The following is a 22,896-nucleotide window of genomic DNA, read 5'->3' as shown; positions in this document are numbered from 1 at the left end:
TTTCAGGTCTGTGACCCTTCATCAGAACTGGGAAAAGTTATAGATGTCACAGGCTTTAAGCAAGTACAGAGGCGTGGAAAGGAGGGGTGGAAGGCAGGGGTGATTTAAATAACAAAAATGATGATGGTGCAAGGCAAAAGGGGGTGGTAATGAGACAAGTGAAGAAACCAAAGATGGGTTTGGAGGAGCTGTAAGTGGCAACAGCCCAATCATTACCAGCAGCTGCTGTCCGAATAAGTGGGAGCGGTGGTTATGATCTGAAATTGTTGAACTCTTTTTGAGTCTGAAAGGTTGTAATCTCCGTTTTGAAATTGTCAATGGACCCTCAGCCTCAACAGTTTTTGGGGGAGAGAATTCCAGATTTCCACCACCCTTTTCTGTGAAGAAGTGCTTCCTGACGATATCCATTGAATGGCCCCCTCTGGGATCAGAATTCAAATCCAGCCCTCAAAGTGGAGGTGCAGACCATGCCTACCTGATGGGGACTGGATGGGGTAGTGGGTTAGATACTGTTCTTTCAGCTCTCGCACCTGGGTTCAAGCCAGGCCAGACCAAAGAGGATGAAAGATTCCTCTGGTGACTGGAGCCCCAGTTCACCTGCCATGTCTACTTTACAGCAGGAGTAAGATGGTGTGATGAGAATCCCTTCTGATGGAACAGTAATTTGACGCAATCATGACTTAAGCTTTCACTTGGCAAATGTATGTTTTTGATTTTCAATGTTGCCTCTTCCTTGCACAGAATTGATAATGTACCAGAAGGGGCAGGCTAGTGTTGCCCCGCTCTACGAGATCCATCTCTGCTTTGGTGAGGAATGGCCAGATGGTAAACCCAAGGAAAAGAAGCTGATCATGGTGCAGGTAACGGAACGGTGCGGGGCAGATGATCAGTGTCTCTGGGCTGGGGGTGTTGTGGATCCTGAGGGAGGACAGGATTGGTCGGAGCGTGCAGACATTCTCTGAGCTCGTACACAAAGAATGGCCACTTGGGTGAGGTACCGGGAGTCTGCTGTCACCATGGAATGGACACACTCCCCGGGGAGGATCTGTGTCTACAGCTCTGCCCATGATGGGTCCCACTGTCTGCATGCTCTCTCCATGAGATCCCTTTGTCTAGACACTCTCCCCAAGAGGGGTCCCTGTGTTTAGACGCAGGGAAGTGGACCTGAGTCCATGATCGGATCAGCCATGATCATATTAAATGGTGGAGCAGGCTCGAGGGACCGCATGGCCTACTCCTACTCCTATTTCTTACGTTTTCTCCCCATGAAGGATCCCACTGTCTGCACACTCTCCCCATGAGAAGTCCCTGTGTCTAGACGCTCTCCCCATGAAGGATCCCACTGTCTGCACGCTCTCCCCAAGAAAAGATCCTCGTGCCAAAGCAGTTTCCTGTGTAAAGGTGTGTGTGATGGTGAGATGGCTTTGGGAGGTCCCAGTGGTGAGATTCCTACTGCAAAGGGGCTCCCGATGCAGAATCTCCCCTCGGCTGGTGAACTCCCTCTTTTAACGTGAGTTGCAATATGTGACGTGGTGATTTGACACACAATCTTTTCCTTTTCCCCCCCGGGGGCTGGTTCAGGTGATTCCGGTCGTGGCACGGATGATGTTTGAGATGTTTTCGGGGGAGCTGTCGTTTGACAGTGGGAGTATCCGTCTGCAGATCTCGAACCCAGACCTTAAGGACAACGTGGTGTTTCAGTTTAAAGAACTCCATCGATTACTTCAGTCCCAACAGGGCCAGGGACAGTGGCCGATGCAGCCTGCTAATCTCCAGTGAGGTTACAAAGCGCACAGCAAGAGGAAATAAACCTCACTGAACACTGCCGTGTTTTTCGGGATTTGGCTCTAAACCTGCTGCTGACGACTTTCCAGGGGAAAACTGAGAGGTCGAGCCCAGACAGACAGTAAGGCGAACCCTGGAGCTTTATGTTCCTAATGCTGGAACTCCGTGAATGGGGCGTGTGCAGGACCAATGAGTTTTTCTTATTCCCTCAGCATGAGCCTGGATTTGTGCATTTGCCTTTTTATTATTGCCTTCCCTTTAAAGAATTAAAGGGTTGCTTCATCCTGCTTCTATCAGATTGCAGTACCATGGATGGCATAACGATTGCTCAGATACAACTCGTACTTATTCTTTATTTTTAAAATGCACCTGTCTCTGGTTTCAAGGCCCAGGATTATGTATATAGAGGGGACCGGCTCATTTTTATTCAGGGGTCGGATCCCACAGAGCGTACATACTGCAATCTTTATACTTTGAGGACGATGAGAGGAAATATATTTAACATCACAAGACACTGATGCTATCCTCCAGAGGGGACCCTGTGTGTCTCTCATTGTGTAACCAGACTTTCTCGGTGCTTGCTACTGTTATGGTCATGGGTTTGGTCTGAGTTTGAGAATCCCCAGAGCTGCTCACAGCAGAATCAAGAAGCATCCATTTCTATCTGTGTCCCTCTGCCGTACCGACCCTCTACACTCTCCACATTCTGATTGGAATGCTTCTGCAATATAAATCTTTTGTTTTTTAAATGTTTTTGTACACTCCTTTCTGGATTAGTCTGTTGGTGAATTTAGAACTTCAGGATTATTTATGTCTCCAAGATAAATGTACGTGGAACTGGGTCTATGGGGGCTGGAGTGTGCAGCTCACTGGCATGTAACAGCTGAGCTCTGACCTGCCTCTCTCTCTGCAGTGGGAACTGAGGGAATGGGTATTGTCAGTGACATTACCTGAATGGTGAGACTCACTCAGAACAGTTACAGATTCTGTCCTTGGATGTGTCTGGAGTGAGCACTTTGAACTGCATAACACGGGTACAGGTCTGTCACTGTATAACATGGGTATAGTACTAGTAGGTACAGGTCTGTCACTGTATAACATGGGTATAGTACTAGTAGGTACAGGTCTGTCACTGTATAACATGGGTACAGTACTAGTAATTACAGGTCTGTCACTGTATAACATGGGTACAGTACTGGTGGGTACAGGTCTGTCACTGTATAACATGGGTATAGTACTAGTAGGTACAGGTCTGTCACTGTATAACATGTGTACAGTACTGATGGGTACAAGTCCCTCATCCCTGCTATCATTCTAGTAAACCTCTCAAGGTTTTGACATGCTTCCTAAGTGAATTGCCCAGAATTGAACACACTATTCTAGCTGAGACCAACCAAGTGATTTATAAAAGTTTAGCATAATTTCCTTACTTTTGTACTCTAGACCACGATTTAAAAAGCCAATTATATGCCTGTTTAACAGCCTTATTAATATGTCCTGACACCTTCAAAAGATTTGTGTACGTACACCCCAGGTGTGTGTTTAGTATTTAGTCTGTACCCAAACTATCTCCCTTTGAAGGCCTCCCATTGCTCATTTCCATAGACAAGATCTATGTCCCTTGGAGTAAATGGGGTCAAGGGTTAACCGTGCAGATTCTACGCCGGCTTGATGGGGCCGACAGGCCTCTTCATGTAGTGATACACAGGAAGGGAGCAGTGCTGTCCATCTGACGTGCCCCAAAGTCCCAAGGAATTCCATAATACTCTTATTGCTGCTTATATTAGCAGCTCCCTCTTGGATAGGAACAGGAGGCGGCCACTCAGCCCCTCCAGCCTGTTGCACTATTCAATTAGATCATAACTAAGCCAGGATTTTGTTCACACTATGTGTTAAGTAGTTAAATCTAAACTGTAAACTTTCCCTCTTCTAAGCTTAGCTCGTGCCTCTAACAGGCTCTCTCCAACAGGCACCGTGTCTGCAGTTGTCCTCCCAGTTCCACTAAATAGTTTAATTCCACAAGTTGCTCAGCTATTTTCTGTTGTAATCATAATGTCGATTCACTCAAATCTGTATTGCGTCAGGGAAATTATTAACTTCCTCTTTTATTTTAGTCATTGTGCTACGGCACATCCAGTCATTCATTGTCAGTTTTTTTTTCGCTCTTCAAGGGCTGAACTAAAAAAAGTTTTCACAGAAAAAAACATTTTTCCATTTCACTCTGGCCTGCGCTGCTCTCCAGTTTGGAAGATTCTAGGGTAGAAATTGTAATTCAGGGCAAGACATTGGGTGGAGAGACTGCTGCAACGCAACCCATTCTATCTCAGACACTCTCATTCTGCAGGGTTAGACACTGTAGCGAGACTGTACAGTCATCATCATAGGCAGTCCCTTGAAATTGAGGAAAACTTACTTCCACTCTAAAAGTGAGTTCGTAGGTGACTGAACAGTCCAATACGAGAACCACAGTCCCTGTCACAAGTGGGACAGACAGTCATTGGAGGAAAGGGTGGGTGGGTGGGGAGTCTGGTTTGTCGCACGCTCTTTCCGCTGCCTGCGCTTGGTTTCTGCATGCTCTCGGTGACAAGACTCGAGGTGCTCAGCGCCCTCCCGGATGCACTTCCTCCACTTAGGGCGGTCTTTGGCCAGCGATTCGCAGGTGTCGGTGGGGATGTTCCATTTTATCAAGGAGGCTTTGAGGGTGTCCTTGAAACGTTTCCTCTACCCACCTGGGGCTCACTTACCGTGTAGGAGTTCCACGTAGAGAGCTTGCTTTGGGAGTCTTGTGTCAGGCATATGAAAAATGTGGCCCGCCCAATGGAGCTGGTCAAGTGTGGTCAGTGCTTCGATGCTGGGGCTGTTGGCCTGACCCATTCTTTCCCAGATACTCTCGTACCGCAGAGTGAGACACTGTGGGGAGAGACTGTACAGTATGACCCATTCTTTCCCAGATACTCTCATTCTGCAGGGTGAGACACTGTACACAGACACACCTGCAGTATGACCACCTCCACACCCAACTTGTGTGTTTGATCCATTGCCCTTCAATATTACAGCAGTGTGAAACTTTTATTATTCTGTGCAACATGTGGGGACAATTTTAACCTAACTCTAACTCTATTGCCAGGAAACAGCCGCTAGGATCGGCCAATTTACGCTCCATTGACTTCAAAGGAAAGTAAAATTGTGCGAAGTATAAATCGGGCGGCCCTTGCTATCCAGGCCCAGGCGGGTTGACCCAGGGGTGCTTGATGCTATGGGGGCAGGTGGGATACCACTGAAGATTAGCCCCTTGCAGCTTCAACATTGATCTGCAAGATGCATGAACTATATTGTCTGAACTTAATAAAATATCTAAGTAGCTAGGGAGCAGAGCCTCATTTTGCCTTGGGCAGTGAATTAGACTCGTAACTGCAGCAACAAGCACCTCTTGTATTTCAGGTTTGATCAGTGATTAAAATAACATTTTTGACAATGATCCGACAGACAAGGAATGGGGAATGTAGCTCGCTGCCAGCCACCTTTACCCCCTTATAACCTATTCCTACACATTAGTCTGCTGTGCATTATCACACCCTGAAGATTGTACAGAATAATTACTCCAGCACTGTTGGGGAGCACCACTTTGCCTCTCCTTTATGCACAGGTTAACATCCACTATAAAAGAGCAGAGAGGGGAGTGTTTGCAGCTATGGGCTGGGTCCTGTGTGTGATTGTTGGTTGCAGTTCCAGGCCCCTCATGGTTAGAGAGACATTAAGAGTCATGGAAAGAGAACAGCAAAGATCCACTAGAACACCAGAAATGAGGTGTTGCAGTACCCACTGAAACAGGAACAGATGAGCACGATAATGAATGGATTAAGATGGTAAATAAAGATCGTTTCCACAGGTCAGCAAATCGGTAACAAATGATAACTTGTATTTGTCCCAAGATACTTTGCAGGCACACAAGGTAACAAACCAGAGGAGGACAGTGGGAGGATAAAGAGGTGGGAATTAAGAGAGCCTTTAAAGGAGAGGGAGGCAGAGAGGTTTAGGGAATGAATTACACAGTGTGTGGCCAAGGTGGCTGACAGCATAGCCGCCAATGGTGGAGCGAAGGGACGAGGCTTGGAGTCCGTGGGGTAGAAATTGGTATGCAATGAGCCCATTTTCCACAAAGCACATCAATAAAGCAGTGGGAGGGCCTGGGCCCAATCCGCACAGGCATTAGTCCCACTGCTTAATTCACAGGAGCAATTTGTTTTTAGGCATTCCAAGCAGACACCTAAAAAAAAGGCTTTAATTAGGGGCCTAATGCTTGTTGTAAGGACCCCTTGGAGAAGTTCATTATCGCTGAATGGGGCAGGTGTCCCAGAAATTTGCATTAAAAAAATTTCCCAAATGGTACTTGCATCCCAGTTGACTATTATAGGAGTCAAAATAATTCCCCCTCCCCCCCGCCTGCAGAACGGACACTCCAGTGGAATAGGCTGCTGCCACTCGGTGTAGGCTGGATTTAAACTCCAATCCCATGGATTATCTAAAGGGAATTATATTCAACCAGTGGCGACACATAAAAGAAAAACCAGTAGTGGAGAATTTCTCAAGTAGGAATCACAGATGGAGTACAGGAGTAGTTCAGAGTATTAAACACCAGCCCACAGGCAACAGATTCTCAACCACTTGGCTTCAGTTCATTCAAATATCAGGTAGACGTGTCAATGGAGTAAGCCTTGGCGTAGTGGTAGCATTTCCACCTCTGAGTCAGAAGGTGCAGAATTCAGCAGAGACAGGAGTCCTGCTTTCTGAATACCAGGATTACATCCAGCGGGAATGGAGTGTCCCCTATCCTAGCCCTGCTGAGCAGAGGACCAGAGCTCCTGCCTCTGAATATTGGGTTTACATTCAGCGGTGTATCTTTGCCCGATGGGAGTAGAGTGACGATCCCTAAAACATTCCAAGGTGAGTCAGGCGAATGACCTGTCCCAACGTGTGGCTGTGTTGGTAGTACTCTTGCTTGAAGGTTGTGGGTTCAATTCCCACTCCAGAGACTTGAGCACAAAAATCTAGGCTGATATTTCCCATGTTGTACTGAGGGAGGTGCCATCTGTTGGATGAGACATTAATCTGCCCCCTCGAGTGGACGTAAAAGATCCCATGACACTATCTGAAGAGGAGCAGGGGAGTTCTCCCCAGTGTCCAAGCCAATATTTATTCCTCAACCAACATCGCTCAAAACAATTATCAGGTCATTGTCACGTTGCTGTTTGGGGAGCTTGCTGTGCGCAAAATTACTGCCGCAAAGTTAAAAAGGACTTTGTTATGAAAACAGCCTAGAGCAGAGATTGCTGGGTGACAAGCAGTGGAAAAAAATGAGCTGCCTCGTGTACCACGAGCCACTGAAGAGAAGACCATGACGTGTAAATGTAGCTCAACAGAACAAAAAAGATTCAACAGATAAGCATCAGGAGAATTAAGCTCCTCATCCGACCATCATAAACTGCAACTTGCAAACGTGGTGCGATTGTGTCAACACAGATGAACAGTTCAAAGAATATAAACTGAAGCCCCGCCCATTCCTTCTCTCTCCACATACACTCTCATGTTGACCCTCTAGTTACATTGATGCATTTCATTCTTTTAAAAGTCCAGTGTGGTACTAATCCTAGTGGATCAGGAAAGTCCCATTCCTGGTCTTGTATGGAGTTAGCTGGTCTCAGCCCGAGCAGCAGTGGGGAGGGGTATGTTGCAACTGGGAGTAGGGCGCATCCAGATGGGCTCCTGATCTGCCAGAAGTACACGCACGTGGGCGAGGACAGAATTTGCACTCATCTGTGATGCCCCTGTGGTGGAATAGCCTGCCACCCCTCAAAAATCATTGCTTGGTATCACATATGAAGAATGATCACTGGGTTGAGTTACTGCAGCGGTCCCAGAACCAAAACCCCAACATGAATCAGCAGTGGGAGGGGGAAAAAGATATTAAAAAAAACACATCACTCCTAATTTCAACGAATCATCTTCCGTCTTTTCCAGCGCTATGCCACCATCAAATACATCTTCCCCTCCTCTTTCAGCATTCCGAAGGGACAGTTCCCTCTTCAACATCCTGGTCGACTCTTTCATCACCTGCTCCTTTTCTCACAGCACCTTCCCATGCAAGTGCAGATGCAACACCAGCCCTTTCAATTCCTCCATTCCCACCATCCAATACCCCAAACACTCCTTCCACGTGAAACAGCGATTTACTTGTACTATTAATTTAGTATACTGTATTCTAGGTCGGTACTAGGACCACTGTTTTCTTGATCTATATTCATGATTTGGACGTGTGTGTACAGAGCACAATTTCAAAATTTGCAGACGACACACAACGTAAGTATAGTGAAGTGAGGAGGATAGTGATAGACTTCAAGAGGACATAAGCTGATGGAATGAGCAAATGCATGGCAGATGAAATTTAGCTCAGAAAAGTGCAGTGATGCATTTTGGTAGGAAGAACGAGGAGAAACAATATAAATTAATCGGTGCAATTCTAAAGGGGGAGCAGGAACAGAGAGACCTAGGAGTATATGTGCACAAATCATTGAAAGTGGCAGGGCAGGTTGAGAAAGGGGTTAAAAAAAGCATACGGGATCCTGGGCTTCATAAAAAGAGGCATAGAGTGCATAAGCAAGGAAATTATGATGAACCTGTATAAAACACTGGTTTGGCCTCAATTGGAGTATTGTGTCCAATTTTTGGACACCGCTATTTAGGAAGGATGTGAAGGCCTTGGAGAGGGTGCAGAAAAGATCTAAAAGAACGGTTCCATGGATGAGGGATTTCAGTTATGTGGATAGACTGGAGAAGCTGGGATTATTCTCCTTAGAACAGAGACGGTTGAGAGGAGATCTGATCAAGATGTTCAAAATCATGAGGGGTCTAAACAGAGTAGAGAGTGTGAAACTGATCCCATTGGAATGGTTGAGCACCAGAGGACACAGATTTAAGGTGTTGGCAGAAGATCCAATGGTGACATAAGGAAAAACTTTTTACACAATGAGTGGTTAGGATCGGGAATGCACGGCTTGATAGGGTGGTGGAGACAGATTTAATCATGGCTTTCAAAAAGGAATTGGATAAGTACCTGAAGGGAAAAATTTTTGCAGGGCTACGCGGAAAGGGCAGGGGAGTAGGACTAGCTGAAGTGCTCTTGCGGAGATGGCACGGGCTCGATGGGCCAAATGGCCTCCTGTGTTTTAACTGTTTTATGATTTGCTGCTCACGATGCTCTACATTGGGGGGACCAAACGCAGACTGGGTGACAGTTTTGCTGAACATCTCCATTCAGTCCACAAGTGTGACCCTGAGCTTCCGGTCGCATTTTAATTTTCAGTCCCACTCGAATCTCTGAAACAGTGAAGGAGGCAGAGGACAATGAAACTCAACAAAGCTCGAGGAACAGCACCTCATCTTTTGATTCGGCACTTTACAGCCTTCCGGACTCGACACAGTTAAAACATTTCAGTCCATAACCACTGCTTCCGGATAGCAGGTGCTGGTAATGATTCTGCTGTTGCCATTTACATCTCCTCTAGACCCACCTTTTCTTTCTTTACTTGTCCCATTACCATCCCCTTTTGCCTTGTCCTATCATCCCTTTTGTCATTTAAATCACTCCTGCCTTCCACCTTATCACAGACCTTCCCTTTTGTTCTTTCCTTGCCTCTGTCTTTGCTTAAAACCTCTTACATTTGTAACATGTTCCAGTTCTGACGAACATAAGAAATAGGAGCAGGAGTAGGCCCATTTGACACTTCGAGCCTGCTCCGCCATTTAGTAAAATCATGGCTGATCTGATCATGGGCTCAGATCAACTTCCCTGCCCGCTCACCATAATCCTTTGTTCCCTTATCGCTCAAAAATCTGTCTATCTCCGCCTTAAATTTATTCAATGACCCAGCCTCCACCGCTCTCTGAGGTAGAGAATTCCACAGATTTACAACCCTCAGAAGAAATTCCTCCTCATCTCAGTTTTAAATGGGCGTACTCTTATTCTGAATTGATGCCCCTAGTTCTAGATTCCCCCAGAGCAGAAACATCCTTCTGCATCTACCTCATTATCTTATATGGTTCAATAAGATAACCTCTCATTCTTCTAAACTCCAATGACTACAGGCCCAACCTGCTCAACCTTTCTTAAGTCAACCCCTTCATCTCAGGAATCAACCTAGTAAAACTTCTTTGAACTACCTCCAATACAAGTATATCCCTCCTTAAATAAGGAGACCAAAACTGTACGCAGCACTCCAGGTGTGGCCTCATCAATATCCTGTACAATTGTAGCAGACTTCTCTGCTTTTATACTCCATCCCCCTTGTAATAAAGGCCAACATTTCATTTGCCTTCCTGATTACTTGCTGTGCCTGCATACTCACTTTTTGTGTTTCATGCACAAGGACCCCAAGGTCCCTCTGTACTGCAGAATTTTGTAATTTTTCTCCATTTAAATAATTGCTTTTTTATTTTTTCTGCCAAAGTGGAAAACCTCACATTCCCACATTATACTCCATCTGCCAAATTTTTGCCCACTCACTTAACCTGTCTATATCCCTTTGCAGATTCTTTATGTCCTCACAACTTGCTTTCCCATCCATCATTGTACCATCAGCAAACTTGGCTACATTACACTCTGTCCCTTCATCCAGATCATTAATATAGATTGTAAATAGCACCGATCCTTGTGGTACCCCACTAATTACTGTTTGCCAACCGGAAAATGACTCATTTATCCCCACTCTGTTTTCTGTTAGTCAGCCAATCCTCTATCTATGCTAATATATTACTCCGAACCCCGTGAACGTTCGTCGTGTGCAGTAACCTTTTAATGTGGCACCTTATCGAATGCCTTCTGGAAATCCAAATACACCACATCCACTGGTTCCCCCTTATCCACCCTGCTCAATACATCCTCAAAGAACTCCAGCAAATTTATCAAACATGATTTCCCTTTCATAAAACCATGCTGACTCTGCTTGACTGAATTTTGCTTTTCCAAATGTCCTACTACTGTTTCCTTAATAATGGACTCCAGCATTTTCCCAACAACAGATGTTAGGCTAACTGGTCTATAGTTTCCTGCTTTCTGTCTGCCTCCTGTTTAAAATCTGGGCGTTGCATTTGCGTTTTTCCAATCCACTGGGACCGCCCCAGAATCCAGGGAATTTTGGTAGATTACAACCAATGCAGCCACTATCTCTGCAGTATCTTCTTTAAGACCCAAGGATGCAAGCCATCAGGTCCAAGAAACTTGTCCACCTTTAGTCCTATTATTTTACCGAGTACTTCTTCTTTAGTGATGGTTTTAAGTTCCTCCCTCACAATAGCCTCTTGATTATCCATTATTGGAATGTTTTTCGTGTCTTGCATAAGAAGATAAGAAATAGGAGAAGGCCATATGGCCCCTCGAGCCATTCAATAAGATCATGGCTGATCCGATCATGGACTCAGCTCCACTTCCCTGCCCGCTCACCATAACCCCTTATCGTTTAAGAAACTGTCTATTTCTGTCTTAAATTTATTCAATGTCCCAGCTTCCACAGCTCTCTGAGGCAGCGAATTCTGCAGATTTACAACCCTCAGAAGAAATTTCTCATCTCGGTTTTAAATGGGCAGCCCCTTATTCTAAGATCATGCCCTCTAGTTCTAATCTCCCCCAACAGTGGAAACATCCTCTCTGCATCCACCTTGTCAAGCCCCCTCATAATCTTATACATTTCAATAAGTTCACCTCTCATTCTTCTGAATTCCAATGAGTAGAGGCCCAACCTACTCGACCTTTCCTCATAAGTCAACCCCCTCATCCCCAGAATCAACCGAGTGAATCTTCGTTGAACTGCCTCCAAAAGCAAGTATATCCTTTCGTAAATATGGAAACCAAAACTGCACGCAATATTCCAAGTGTGGCCTCACCAATACCTTATATAGTTGTAACAAGACTTCCCTGCTTTTATACTCCATACTCTTTGCAATAAAGGCCAAGATACCATTGGCCTTCCTGATCACTTGCTGTACCTGCAGACTATCCTTTTGTGTTTCATGCACAAGTACCTCCAGATCCCACTGTACTGCGACACTTTGCAATCTTTCTCCATTTAAATAACTTGCTCTTTGATTTTTTTCTGCCAAAGTGCATGACCTCACACTTTCCAACATTACACTCCATCTTCCAAATATTTGCCCACTCACTTAGCCTATGTCCTTTTGCAGATTTTGTGTGTCCTCCTCACACATTGCTTTTCCTCCCATCTTTGTATCGTCAGCAAACCTGGCTACGTTACACTCAGTCCCTTCTTCCAAGTCGTTAATATAGATTGTAAATAGTTGGGGTCCCAGCACTGATCCCTACAGCACCCCACTAGTTACTGGTTGCCAACCAGAGAATGAACCATTTATCCCGACTCTCTTTTCTGTTCGTTAGCTAATCCTCTATCCATGCTAATATATTACCCCCAACCCCGTAAACTTTTATCTTGTGCAGTAACCTTTTATGTGGCACCTTGTCAAATGCCTTCTGGAAGTCCAAATATACCACATCCACTGGTTCTCCTTTATCCACCCTGTTCGTTACATTCTCAAAGAACTCCAGCAAATTTGTCAAACAGGACTTCCCTTTCATAAATCCATGCTGACTCTGCCTGACCGAATTTTGCTTTTCCAAATTCTACCATGAAGACCGATAAAAAATATTTGTTAAAAGTCTCAGCCATTTCCCCATTCCCCATTATTAATTTCCCAGTTTCATTCTCTAAGGGACCAACATTTACTTTAGTCACTCTCTTATAAGAACATAAGAAATATGAGCAATAAACCATTTGGCCCCTCGAGCCTGCTCCGCCATTCAATAAGATCATGGCTGATCTGATCATGGACTCAGCTCCACTTCCCTGCCCGCTCACCATAACCCTTTACTCTCTTATCACTCAAAAATCTGTCTACCTTCACCTTAAATATATTCAATGACCCAGCCTCTACAGCTCTCTGGGGCAGAGAATTCCATAGATTTACAACCCTCAGAGAAGAAATTTCTCATCTCAGTTATAAATGGGCGGCCCCTTATTCTAAGACTATGTCCCCTAGTTTTAGTTTCCCCTACGAGTGAAATATCCTCTCGGCATCCACCTTGTCGAGCCCCCTCATTATCTTATAAGTTTCAATAAGATCACCTCTCATTCTTCTGAACTCCCAATGTGTATAGGCCCAACATACTCAACCTTTCCTCATAGTCAACCCCCTCATCTCCAGAATCAACCTAGCGAACCTTCTCTGAACAGCCTCCAATGCAAGTATATCCTTCGTTAAATACGGAGACCAAAATTGTACACAGTGCTCCAGGTGTGGCCTCACCAATACCCTGTACAGTTGTAGCAGGACTTACCTGTTTTTATACTCTATCCCCCTTGCAATAAAGGCCAACATTCCATTTGCCTTCCTGATTACTTGCTGTACCTACATACTAACTTTTTGTGTTTCATGCACAAGGACCCCCAGGTCTCTCTCTACTGCAGCACTTTGCAATTTTTCTCCATTTAAATTATAATTTGCTTTTCTATTATTTCTGCCAAAGTGGAAAACCTCACATTATACTCCACCTGCCACTTAGCCTATCTATATCCCTGTGCAGATTTTTTGTGTCCACAATTTGCTTTCCCACCCATCTATGTATCATCAGCAAACTTGGCTACATTACACTCGGTCCCTTCATCCAAGTCATTAATATAGATTGTAAATAGTTGAGGACCCAGCACCGATCCCTGCGGCACCCACTAGTTACTGTTTGCCAACCTGCTCATTACATCCTCAAAGAACTCCAGCAAATTTGTCAAACATGATTTCCCCTTCATAAAACCATGCTGACCCTGCTTGATTGAATCATGCTTTTCCAAATGTCCCACTACTGCTTCCTTAATAATGGACTCCAGCATTTTTCCATCGACAGATGTTAGGCTAACTGGTCTATAGTTTCCTGCTTTTTTAAAATAGGGGCGTTACATTCGCGGTTTTCCAATCTTCTGGGACCGCTCCTGAACCAAGGGAATTTTGTTAGATTACAACCAATGCATCAGCTATCTCTGCAGCCACTTTTCTTAAGACCCTAGGATGTAAAGCATCAGGTCCAGGGGACTTGTCCGCCTTTAATCCCATTATTTTACCGAGTACTACTTCATTAGTGATTGTATTAAGTTCCTCCCTAATAGTCCCTTGATTATCCACTATTGGGACGTTTTTAGTGTCTTCTATCGTGAAGACTGATACAAAATATTTGTTCAATGTCTTTGCCATTTCCTGGTTCTCCATTATTAATTCCCCAGTCTCATCCTCTAGGGGACCAACATTTACTTTAGTCACTCTTTTTCTTTTTATGTACTTGTAGAAACTCTCTCTTTATATTTCGTGCTAGTTTACTTTCATAATCTATCTTCTCTTTCAATCATATTTTAGTCGTTCTTTGCTGGTTTTTAAGTTTCCCAATCCTCTGGCCTCCCACTAGTCTTGGCCTCTTTGTATGCCATTATTTTCAATTTGATACCATCCTTTATTTCCTTAATTAGCCACAGATGGTTATCCCTTCTCTTAAAATCTTTCCTTTTCATTGGAATATATTTTTGTTGAGAGTTATGAAAGATCTCCTTAAATGTCTGCCACTGTTCATCAACCGTCCCACACTTTAATCTATTTTGCCAGTCCACTTTAGCCAACTCTGCTTTCATACCTTTGTAGTCTCCTTTATTTAAGCTAAGGACACTGGTTTGAGTTCCAACTTTCTCACCCTTCAACTGAGTTTGAAATTCAACCATGCTATGGTCACTCATTCCTAGAGGATCCTATACTAGATCATTTATCAATCCTGTCTCATTACACAGTACCAGATCTAAGATAGCCTGCTCCCTGGTTGGTTCCGCAGCGTACTGTTCAAGGAAACTATCCCGGATACACTCTTCCTCAAGGCTACCCTGGCCAATTTGATTTGTCCAATCAATAAGAAGATTAAAATCGGCCACGATTTTTGCCGTTCCTTTTTTACAAGCCTCCGTTATTTTTTGATTTATACCCTGTCCAACAGTGTAACTACTGTTAGGGGGCCTATAGACTATGCCCACCAGTGACTTCTTCCCTTTATTATGCCTCATCCCCACCCAAACTGATTCTACATCTTGATCTTCTGAGCCAATATCGTTTCTCACTAACGCACTGATCTCATCCTTTATTAACAGAGCTACCCCACACCTTTTCCTTTCTGTCTATCCTTCCGAATTGTCAAATACTCCTGAATATTTAGTTCCCAGCCTTGGTCACCTTGCAACGTCTCTGTAATAGCTATCAGATCATTTGTATCTATTTGTGCCGTCAACTCATCTATTTTGTTACAAATGCTGCGTACATTCAGATGAAGAGCTTTGCATTTTTTTTTGTACCATTTTTTCCTGCTTTGACCCCACTTTCTGATACACTCTTATGTTTATACATTCTGTCCCATCCTGTCACACTCTGGTTATCATTTCCCCTGGTGCTACCCTGCTCTATTGCCTTCTCCTTGCTCTTTGATTTTTTTTAAATTTCCGCTCACCTGAACCCTCCCCTCCACTATCTAGTTTAAAGCCGTCTCTACAGCCCTAGTTATTTGATTCGGCAGGACACTAGTCCCAGCACGGTTCAAGTGAAGCCCGTCCCATCGGAACAGCTCCATTACCCCAGTATTGGTGCCAGTGTCCCACAAACCAAAACCCATTTCTCCCACACCAGTCTTTGAGCCACGTGTTTAACTCTGATCTTATTTACCCTATGCAAATTTGCTCGTGGCTCAGGTAATAAGAGATTATTACCTTTGTGGTTCTGCTTTTTAATTTGGCCCCTAGCTGCTCATACTCTCTCAGCAGAATCTCTTTCTTTGTCCTACCTATGTTGTCAGTACCCACGTGGATCACGACAACTGGATCTTCCCCCTCCAACTCCCTCTCCAGCCCTGAGGAGATGTCCTTAACCCTGGCACCAGGCAGGCAACACAGCCTTTGGGACTCACGTTCTCGGCTGCAGAGAACCGGATCCATCCCCGTAAAGATACTGTCCCCTACTACTACAGCGTTCCTTTTTACTCCCCCCACTTAAATTGCCCCCTGTACCTGCCTGACCTGCTGAGTATTTCCATCATTTTCTGTTTATACTTCATATCACATCACAGCTTATTGTCTGCACAAGACCCTTTCTGCGAATCACAGACCTTACCAATCTTCTCACTTCTTCTGGAGAGGCTCTGCACCCCAGATGCCCTCCTACCCATTGTGTAAGAGACTGTGTGCCCCTACCAGGAACGGGATTGTGACCATCCCAAACTTACCACACACACAATCACTGCAGCCAGCAGACAGAGTAATCTTACGTCCCACCGACCTGAGCTCAGCTTGAATCCAATTCCGAGGGGTGAAGTCACAATGATTGACCTACTGCAACAACCAGACATACCCTCTCAAAAGTCTCCCCTTTTCCAAAAGAAAACGAGCACAACTGATTTACATTCCCAGAAACATCAGTTTTTGCTGTCCTTTCCGTTTAAGAAAAATCTTAAAACTTGAACTCGTCCCATCCCGATTTCGGGACAGCATGAAAACCATTTCTGAGGAGGCAGCTTATACCAATGAAAATTCAATCGGGGAAGTGAAATTGCTCAGTGCAGTATAAGGAACTACCAAGTGAATCACCTGTTTCTAAACTGAAGAAAGGAGCCTCCCTTTACCAGTTGAGTGACTCACGAGCACGTCTTGTGTGTGTGGGGTGCCCTGGGGAGGTAATTGAAGTGAGCAACCAGGCCCTTACAAAGGCCACCCTCAGCGCAGCCCTAATTCAGCTCCTTCCCTCTCCCAAAGGGAATGAGCCACTGAGGAAGGGTGATCTGTCAACTGTCTTTAACGGAGAATTGGGAGAGTGGTGCGGGCTTTCAATGAACCCCGATGGTGACGCAACAAGGTTTGAAATGAATGTTGCAACACCCAGCTACTGCCAGATGCTGCAGGGTCAGGTTCAGAAGCTTCTTAACATCTTTACTCAGAGAGTGGTGAGAATGGGGAACTTGCTACCACAGGGAGGAGTTGAGACGAACAGCATTGATGCATTTAAAGGGAAGCTCGATAACTACAGGTCAGTGGAAGGAATAGAACGGTATGTTGGCAGGGTGAGATGAAGCAGAGTGGGAGCATGAACTACCGCATGGACCAATTGGGCTGAATGGCCTGTATTGGTGCTGTACGTTCTGTGTAAGCTGTTGCTATCTGAACGTTAACTATAAAAACAGCCGCAGACAGATTTAATATTATTCATTTTTTTAATTGTTCTCGAGATGGCTACAACACCAGACGGAACAGCACTTGCACACCCTCCCCCCCAACCCCCCCCCCCCGGGACCCCCATCCCTCCCACCCAGCTCGACAGCGCAGTCCTAGTACGCTGCTGTAAACAGCCAGTGCCCGCCCACCCACCCTTTCACTCGCTTTTTATTTCTGACCTGTTACTCAGTCCCAGTCGAAATCTTCACAACCAATGGGGGCGAAACTCTTCCACCACCTCCTCCTCGCTAAAGGTCGGGCTCAGATCCACAACTCCACGTCCCAGAGATCCATGGCTCCCTTTTAGGAATACTGGATTTTTTTTTTTTAATTAACGCTCTTCCTAGATATTTTTTTTAAAAGTTGCGACAGCTGAGGTTACACAGCCCGTTCTGTCCATTGTCCGTTAATCATGAACGCTAAATATGATTTTCATTTTAAAAATCATTAAGAAAGTCTCTTGTGCTGGGCACAATAATCTCCCCCGCCCCGGCCCCATTCCCCCCCACCCCAAAAAAAACAAAACAAACTCCTCCCTGAAGGAACTCTGGCTGATTAAAAGCTGGTTTATTCCAGATCCTCCCTTTTACATACAAACTTGAGGCAACTGAGTTCCCGCCGCCAGTCGTTTTGGCAGCTGTTCGTTCGTGCTGTCGGTCCCCTGCTGAAGCCATCTTGACGCTGGGAGGGGGACATAAAATCCTGGACCTCCCCCACCCCCTTGCATGCCCTGATGCACAATGCCAGGGAAGGTGCACCCATGTGGCGTTATGCAGTAGGGCGTTTGGCACGTCTCTCCCAGGCTACAGACCTCTGCTTGTGATTTTTTTTGCCCCGTTTGCTCTCGTTGGTACCCGGCCATGGCATTTTGGTTTTTTTTTTGATTCGCATTTCCGGTCTTTTTTTTGAGACACGGTCCTCTGTGGAAAGAATAAGCAACAATTTAGAAGAATTTTTAAAAAAACAATACGTTGAATAGAAATTGAAGACAGGCCGGATGGGTCAATGGGTCAGACACTGACCTTTCACCCCTGGAATCTATATCCAAATCCAGCCCAAACACATGGGATGAAAGTCCCCCTCTGTCTGTTGCAGTAAGGTTTGAGTGTGACATTATTTTGAACCGGTTCAATCTGGTTCCACAGCACAATAGTCCCCCATTCAACAGCGACTGTATTTACAAATCACTCCCCGCAGAGAGGGAGACATCATAGAATACCGGAATATGGAAGTAAAGGAACTAGGAGGAAGCAAATCCAGGGAAAGACGAAGGGAAGGGGAGGGCTGGAGAGGAGAGGGAAGGGCTGGGGAGGGGAGGGAAGGGGAGGGCTGGAGAGGAGAGGGAAGGGCTGGGGAGGGAAGGGAAGGGAAGGGAAGGGAAGGGAAGGGAAGGGAAGGGAAGGGAAGGGAAGGGAAGGGAAGGGAAGGGCTGGGGAGGGAAGGGAAGGGCTGGGGAGGGGAGGGAAGGGAAGGGCTGGGGAGGGAAGGGCTGGGGAGGGAAGGGAAGGGAAGGGCTGGGGAGGGAAGGGAAGGGAAGGGCTGGGGAGGGAAGGGAAGGGAAGGGCTGGGGAGGGAAGGGAAGGGAAGGGCTGGGGAGGGAAGGGAAGGGAAGGGCTGGGGAGGGAAGGGAAGGGAAGGGCTGGGGAGGGAAGGGAAGGGAAGGGCTGGGGAGGGAAGGGAAGGGAAGGGCTGGGGAGGGAAGGGAAGGGAAGGGAAGGGCTGGGGAGGGAAGGGAAGGGAAGGGAAGGGCTGGGGAGGGAAGGGAAGGGCTGGGGAGGGAAGGGAAGGGAAGGGAAGGGAAGGGAAGGGCTGGGGAGGGAAGGGAAGGGAAGGGCTGGGGAGGGAAGGGAAGGGAAGGGCTGGGGAGGGGAGGGAAGGGAAGGGAAGGGAAGGGGAGGCAAGGGAAGGGAAGGGCTGGGGAGGGAAGGGAAGGGAAGGGCTGGGGAGGGAAGGGAAGGGAAGGGCTGGGGAGGGAAGGGAAGGGAAGGGCTGGGGAGGGAAGGGAAGGGAAGGGAAGGGCTGGGGAGGGAAGGGAAGGGAAGGGCTGGGGAGGGAAGGGAAGGGAAGGGCTGGGGAGGGAAGGGAAGGGAAGGGAAGGGCTGGGGAGGGAAGGGAAGGGAAGGGAAGGGAAGGGCTGGGGAGGGAAGGGAAGGGAAGGGAAGGGCTGGGGAGGGGAGGGAAGGGAAGGGAAGGGCTGGGGAGGGAAGGGAAGGGAAGGGAAGGGCTGGGGAGGGAAGGGAAGGGAAGGGCTGGGGAGGGAAGGGCTGGGGAGGGAAGGGCTGGGGAGGGAAGGGCTGGGGAGGGAAGGGCTGGGGAGGGAAGGGAAGGGCTGGGGAGGGAAGGGAAGGGCTGGGGAGGGAAGGGAAGGGCTGGGGAGGGAAGGGAAGGGGAGGGAAGGGAAGGGCTGGGGAGGGAAGGGAAGGGGAGGGAAGGGAAGGGGAGGGAAGGGAAGGGAAGGGCAGGTCTGGGGAGGGGAGGGAAGGGAAGGGCTGGGGAGGGAAGGGAAGGGAAGAGCTGGGGAGGGAAGGGAAGGGCTGGGGAGGGAAGGGAAGGGCTGGGGAGGGAAGGGAAGGGCTGGGGAGGGAAGGGAAGGGCTGGGGAGGGAAGGGAAGGGCTGGGGAGGGAAGGGAAGGGCTGGGGAGGGAAGGGAAGGGCTGGGGAGGGAAGGGAAGGGCTGGGGAGGGAAGGGAAGGGCTGGGGAGGGAAGGGAAGGGCTGGGGAGGGAAGGGAAGGGCTGGGGAGGGGAGGGAAGGGCTGGGGAGGGGAGGGAAGGGCTGGGGAGGGGAGGGAAGGGAAGGGGAGGGAAGGGAAGGGCTGGGGAGGGAAGGGAAGGGCTGGGGAGGGAAGGGAAGGGGAGGGAAGGGAAGGGAAGGGCTGGGGAGGGAAGGGAAGGGAAGGGAAGGGAAGGGCAGGGCTGGGGAGGGGAGGGAAGGGAAGGGGAGGGAAGGGAAGGGAAGGGAAGGGCTGGGGAGGGAAGGGAAGGGAAGGGCTGGGGAGGGAAGGGAAGGGAAGGTGGGGAGGGAGGGAAGGGCTGGAGGGAAGGGCTGGGGAGGGAAGGAAGGGAAGGGCTGGGGAGGGAAGGGAAGGGAAGGGCTGGGGAGGGAAGGGAAGGGAAGGGCTGGGGAGGGAAGGGAAGGGAAGGGAAGGGCTGGGAGGGAAGGGAAGGGAAGGGAAGGGCTGGGGGGGGAAGGGAAGGGCTGGGGAGGGAAGGGAAGGGCTGGGGAGGGAAGGGAAGGGCTGGGGAGGGAAGGGAAGGGGAGGGAAGGGAAGAGAAGGGCTGGGGAGGGAAGGGAAGGGCTGGGGAGGGAAGGGAAGGGCTGGGGAGGGAAGGGAAGGGCTGGGGAGGAAGGAGCTGGGGAGGGAAGGGAAGGGCTGGGGAGGGAAGGGAAGGGCTGGGGAGGGAAGGGAAGGGCTGGGGGAGGGAAGGGAAGGGCTGGGAAGGGAAGGGCTGGGAAGGGAAGGGAAGGGCTGGGGAGGGAAGGGAAGGGCAGGGCAGGGCTGGGGAGGGGAGGGAAGGGAAGGGCTGGGGAGGGGAGGGGAGGGAAGGGAAGGGCTGGGGAGGGGAGGGAAGGGAAGGGCTGGGGAGGGAAGGGAAGGGAAGGGCTGGCTGGGAAGGGAAGGGAAGGGCTGGGGAGGGAAGGGAAGGGAAGGGCTGGGGAGGGAAGGGAAGGGAAGGGCTGGGGAGGGAAGGGAAGGGAAGGGCTGGGGAGGGAAGGGAAGGGCTGGGGAGGGAAGGGGAGGGAAGGGAAGGGAAGGGAAGGGAAGGGAAGGGGAGGGAAGGGGAGGGAAGGGGAGGGAAGGGGAGGGAAGGGAAGGGGAGGGAAGGGAAGGGAAGGGGAGGGGAGGGAAGGGAAGGGAAGGGAAGGGCTGGGGAGGGAAGGGAAGGGCTGGGGAGGGAAGGGAAGGGCTGGGGAGGGAAGGGAAGGGCTGGGGAGGGAAGGGAAGGGTTGGGGAGGGAAGGGAAGGGAAGGGTTGGGGAGGGAAGGGGAGGGAAGGGAAGGGCTGGGAGAGGAAGGGAAGGGCTGGGAAGGGAAGGGAAGGGCTGGGGAGGGAAGGGAAGGGCTGGGGAGGGAAGGGAAGGGCTGGGGAGGGAAGGGAAGGGCTGGGGAGGGAAGGGAAGGGCTGGGGAGGGAAGGGAAGGGCTGGGGAGGGAAGGGAAGGGAAGGGTTGGGGAGGGAAGGGGAGGGAAGGGTTGGGGAGGGAAGGGTTGGGGAGGGAAGGGGAGGGAAGGGAAGGGAAGGACTGGGGAGGGAAGGGAAGGGAAGGGCTGGGGAGGGAAGGGAAGGGAAGGGCTGGGGAGGGAAGGGAAGGGAAGGGCTGGGGAGGGAAGGGAATGGAAGGGAAGGGCTGGGGAGGGAAGGGAAGGGAAGGGCTGGGGAGGGAAGGGAAGGGAAGGGCTGGGGAGGGAAGGGAAGGGAAGGGCTGGGGAGGGAAGGGAAGGGGAGGGAAGGGAAGGGAAGGGCTGGGGAGGGAAGGGAAGGGAAGGGCTGGGGAGGGAAGGGAAGGGAAGGGCTGGGGAGGGAAGGGAAGGGAAGGGCTGGGGAGGGAAGGGAAGGGCTGGGGAGGGAAGGGAAGGGAAGGGCTGGGGAGGGAAGGGAAGGGAAGGGCTGGGGAGGGAAGGGAAGGGAAGGGCTGGGGAGGGAAGGGAAGGGAAGGGCTGGGGAGGGAAGGGAAGGGAAGGGCTGGGGAGGGAAGGGAAGGGAAGGGCTGGGAGGGATGGGAAGGGAAGGGCTGGGAAGGGAAGGGCTGGGGAGGGAAGGGAGGAAGGGAAGGGCTGGGGAGGGAAGGGAAGGGCTGGGGAGGGAAGGGAAGGGCTGGGGGGGAGGAAGGGCAGGGAAGGGCTGGGGAGGGAAGGGAAGGGAAGGGCTGGGGAGGGAAGGGAGGGGCAGGGAGGGAAGGGCTGGGGAGGGAAGGGAAGGGAAGGGCTGGGGAGGGAAGGGAAGGGCTGGGGAGGGAAGGGAAGGGAAGGGAAGGGAAGGGAAGGGAAGGGAAGGGAAGGGCTGGGGAGGGGAGGGGAGGGAAGGGAAGGGAAGGGAAGGGAAGGGAAGGGAAGGGAAGGGAAGGGAAGGGAAGGGAAGGGTTGGGGAGGGAGGGATGGGAAGGGGAGGGAAGGGGTGGGGAGGGAAGGGCTGGGAGGGAGGGAAGGGAAGGGCTGGGGAGGGAAGGGAAGGGAAGGGCTGGGGAGGGAGGGAAGGGAAGGGAAGGGAAGGGAAGGGAAGGGAAGGGAAGGGAAGGGAAGGGAAGGCTGGGGAGGGAAGGGAAGGGCTGGGGAAGGGAAGGGCTGGGGAGGGAAGGGAAGGGAAGGGAAGGGCTGGGAGGGAAGGGAAGGGGAGGGAAGGGGGGAGGGAAGGGAAGGGAAGGGAAGGGAAGGGGAAGGGAAGGGCTGGGGAGGGAAGGGAAGGGAAGGGGAGGGAAGGGAAGGGCAGGGGAGGGAAGGGAAGGGGAGGGAAGTGAAGGGCAGGGGAGGGAAGGGAAGGGCAGGGGAGGGAAGGGAAGGGCTGGGGAGGGAAGGGAAGGGCTGGGGAGGGAAGGGAAGGGCTGGGGAGGGAAGGGAAGGGCTGGGGAGGGAAGGGAAGGGCTGGGGAGGGAAGGGAAGGGCTGGGGGAGGGAAGGGAAGGGCTGGGAGGGAAGGGAAGGGCTGGGGAGGGAAGGGCTGGGGAGGGAAGGGAAGGGCTGGGGAGGGAAGGGAAGGGCTGGGGAGGGAAGGGAAGGGCTGGGGAGGGAAGGGAAGGGCTGGGGAGGGAAGGGAAGGGCTGGGGAGGGAACGGGG

At 49.6% G+C, this 22,896-nt stretch overlaps 2 protein-coding genes across 6 annotated transcripts in view; one reads left to right on the top strand and one right to left on the bottom strand.

The window, feature by feature from the left end:
• LOC139278463 (interferon regulatory factor 6-like) overlaps positions 1 to 2,534 on the top strand; it is a 93,197-nt gene extending 90,663 nt beyond the window's left edge. For all 5 annotated transcript variants that reach the window (XM_070897271.1, XM_070897272.1, XM_070897275.1 and 2 more), the window contains exons 8-9: positions 742 to 860; positions 1,582 to 2,534. In XM_070897271.1, coding sequence (XP_070753372.1) covers positions 742 to 860; positions 1,582 to 1,779 — 317 coding nt within the window. In that variant the 3' untranslated portion in view covers positions 1,780 to 2,534. The remainder of the gene's footprint in view (positions 1 to 741; positions 861 to 1,581) is intronic.
• A 15,100-nt stretch (positions 2,535 to 17,634) lies between these two features.
• The window catches only part of tnpo3 (transportin 3), a 73,538-nt gene continuing 68,276 nt past the window's right edge, over positions 17,635 to 22,896 (bottom strand). The window contains exon 23 of the mRNA XM_070897270.1: positions 17,635 to 18,046. The gene's annotated coding sequence lies outside the window, so the exon portion shown is untranslated. The remainder of the gene's footprint in view (positions 18,047 to 22,896) is intronic.

This window comes from Pristiophorus japonicus, chromosome 13 (genome assembly GCF_044704955.1).
Source record: "Pristiophorus japonicus isolate sPriJap1 chromosome 13, sPriJap1.hap1, whole genome shotgun sequence".
Classification (NCBI taxonomy): domain Eukaryota; kingdom Metazoa; phylum Chordata; class Chondrichthyes; family Pristiophoridae; genus Pristiophorus; species Pristiophorus japonicus.
This window is presented reverse-complemented; position numbering and strand designations above follow the sequence as displayed.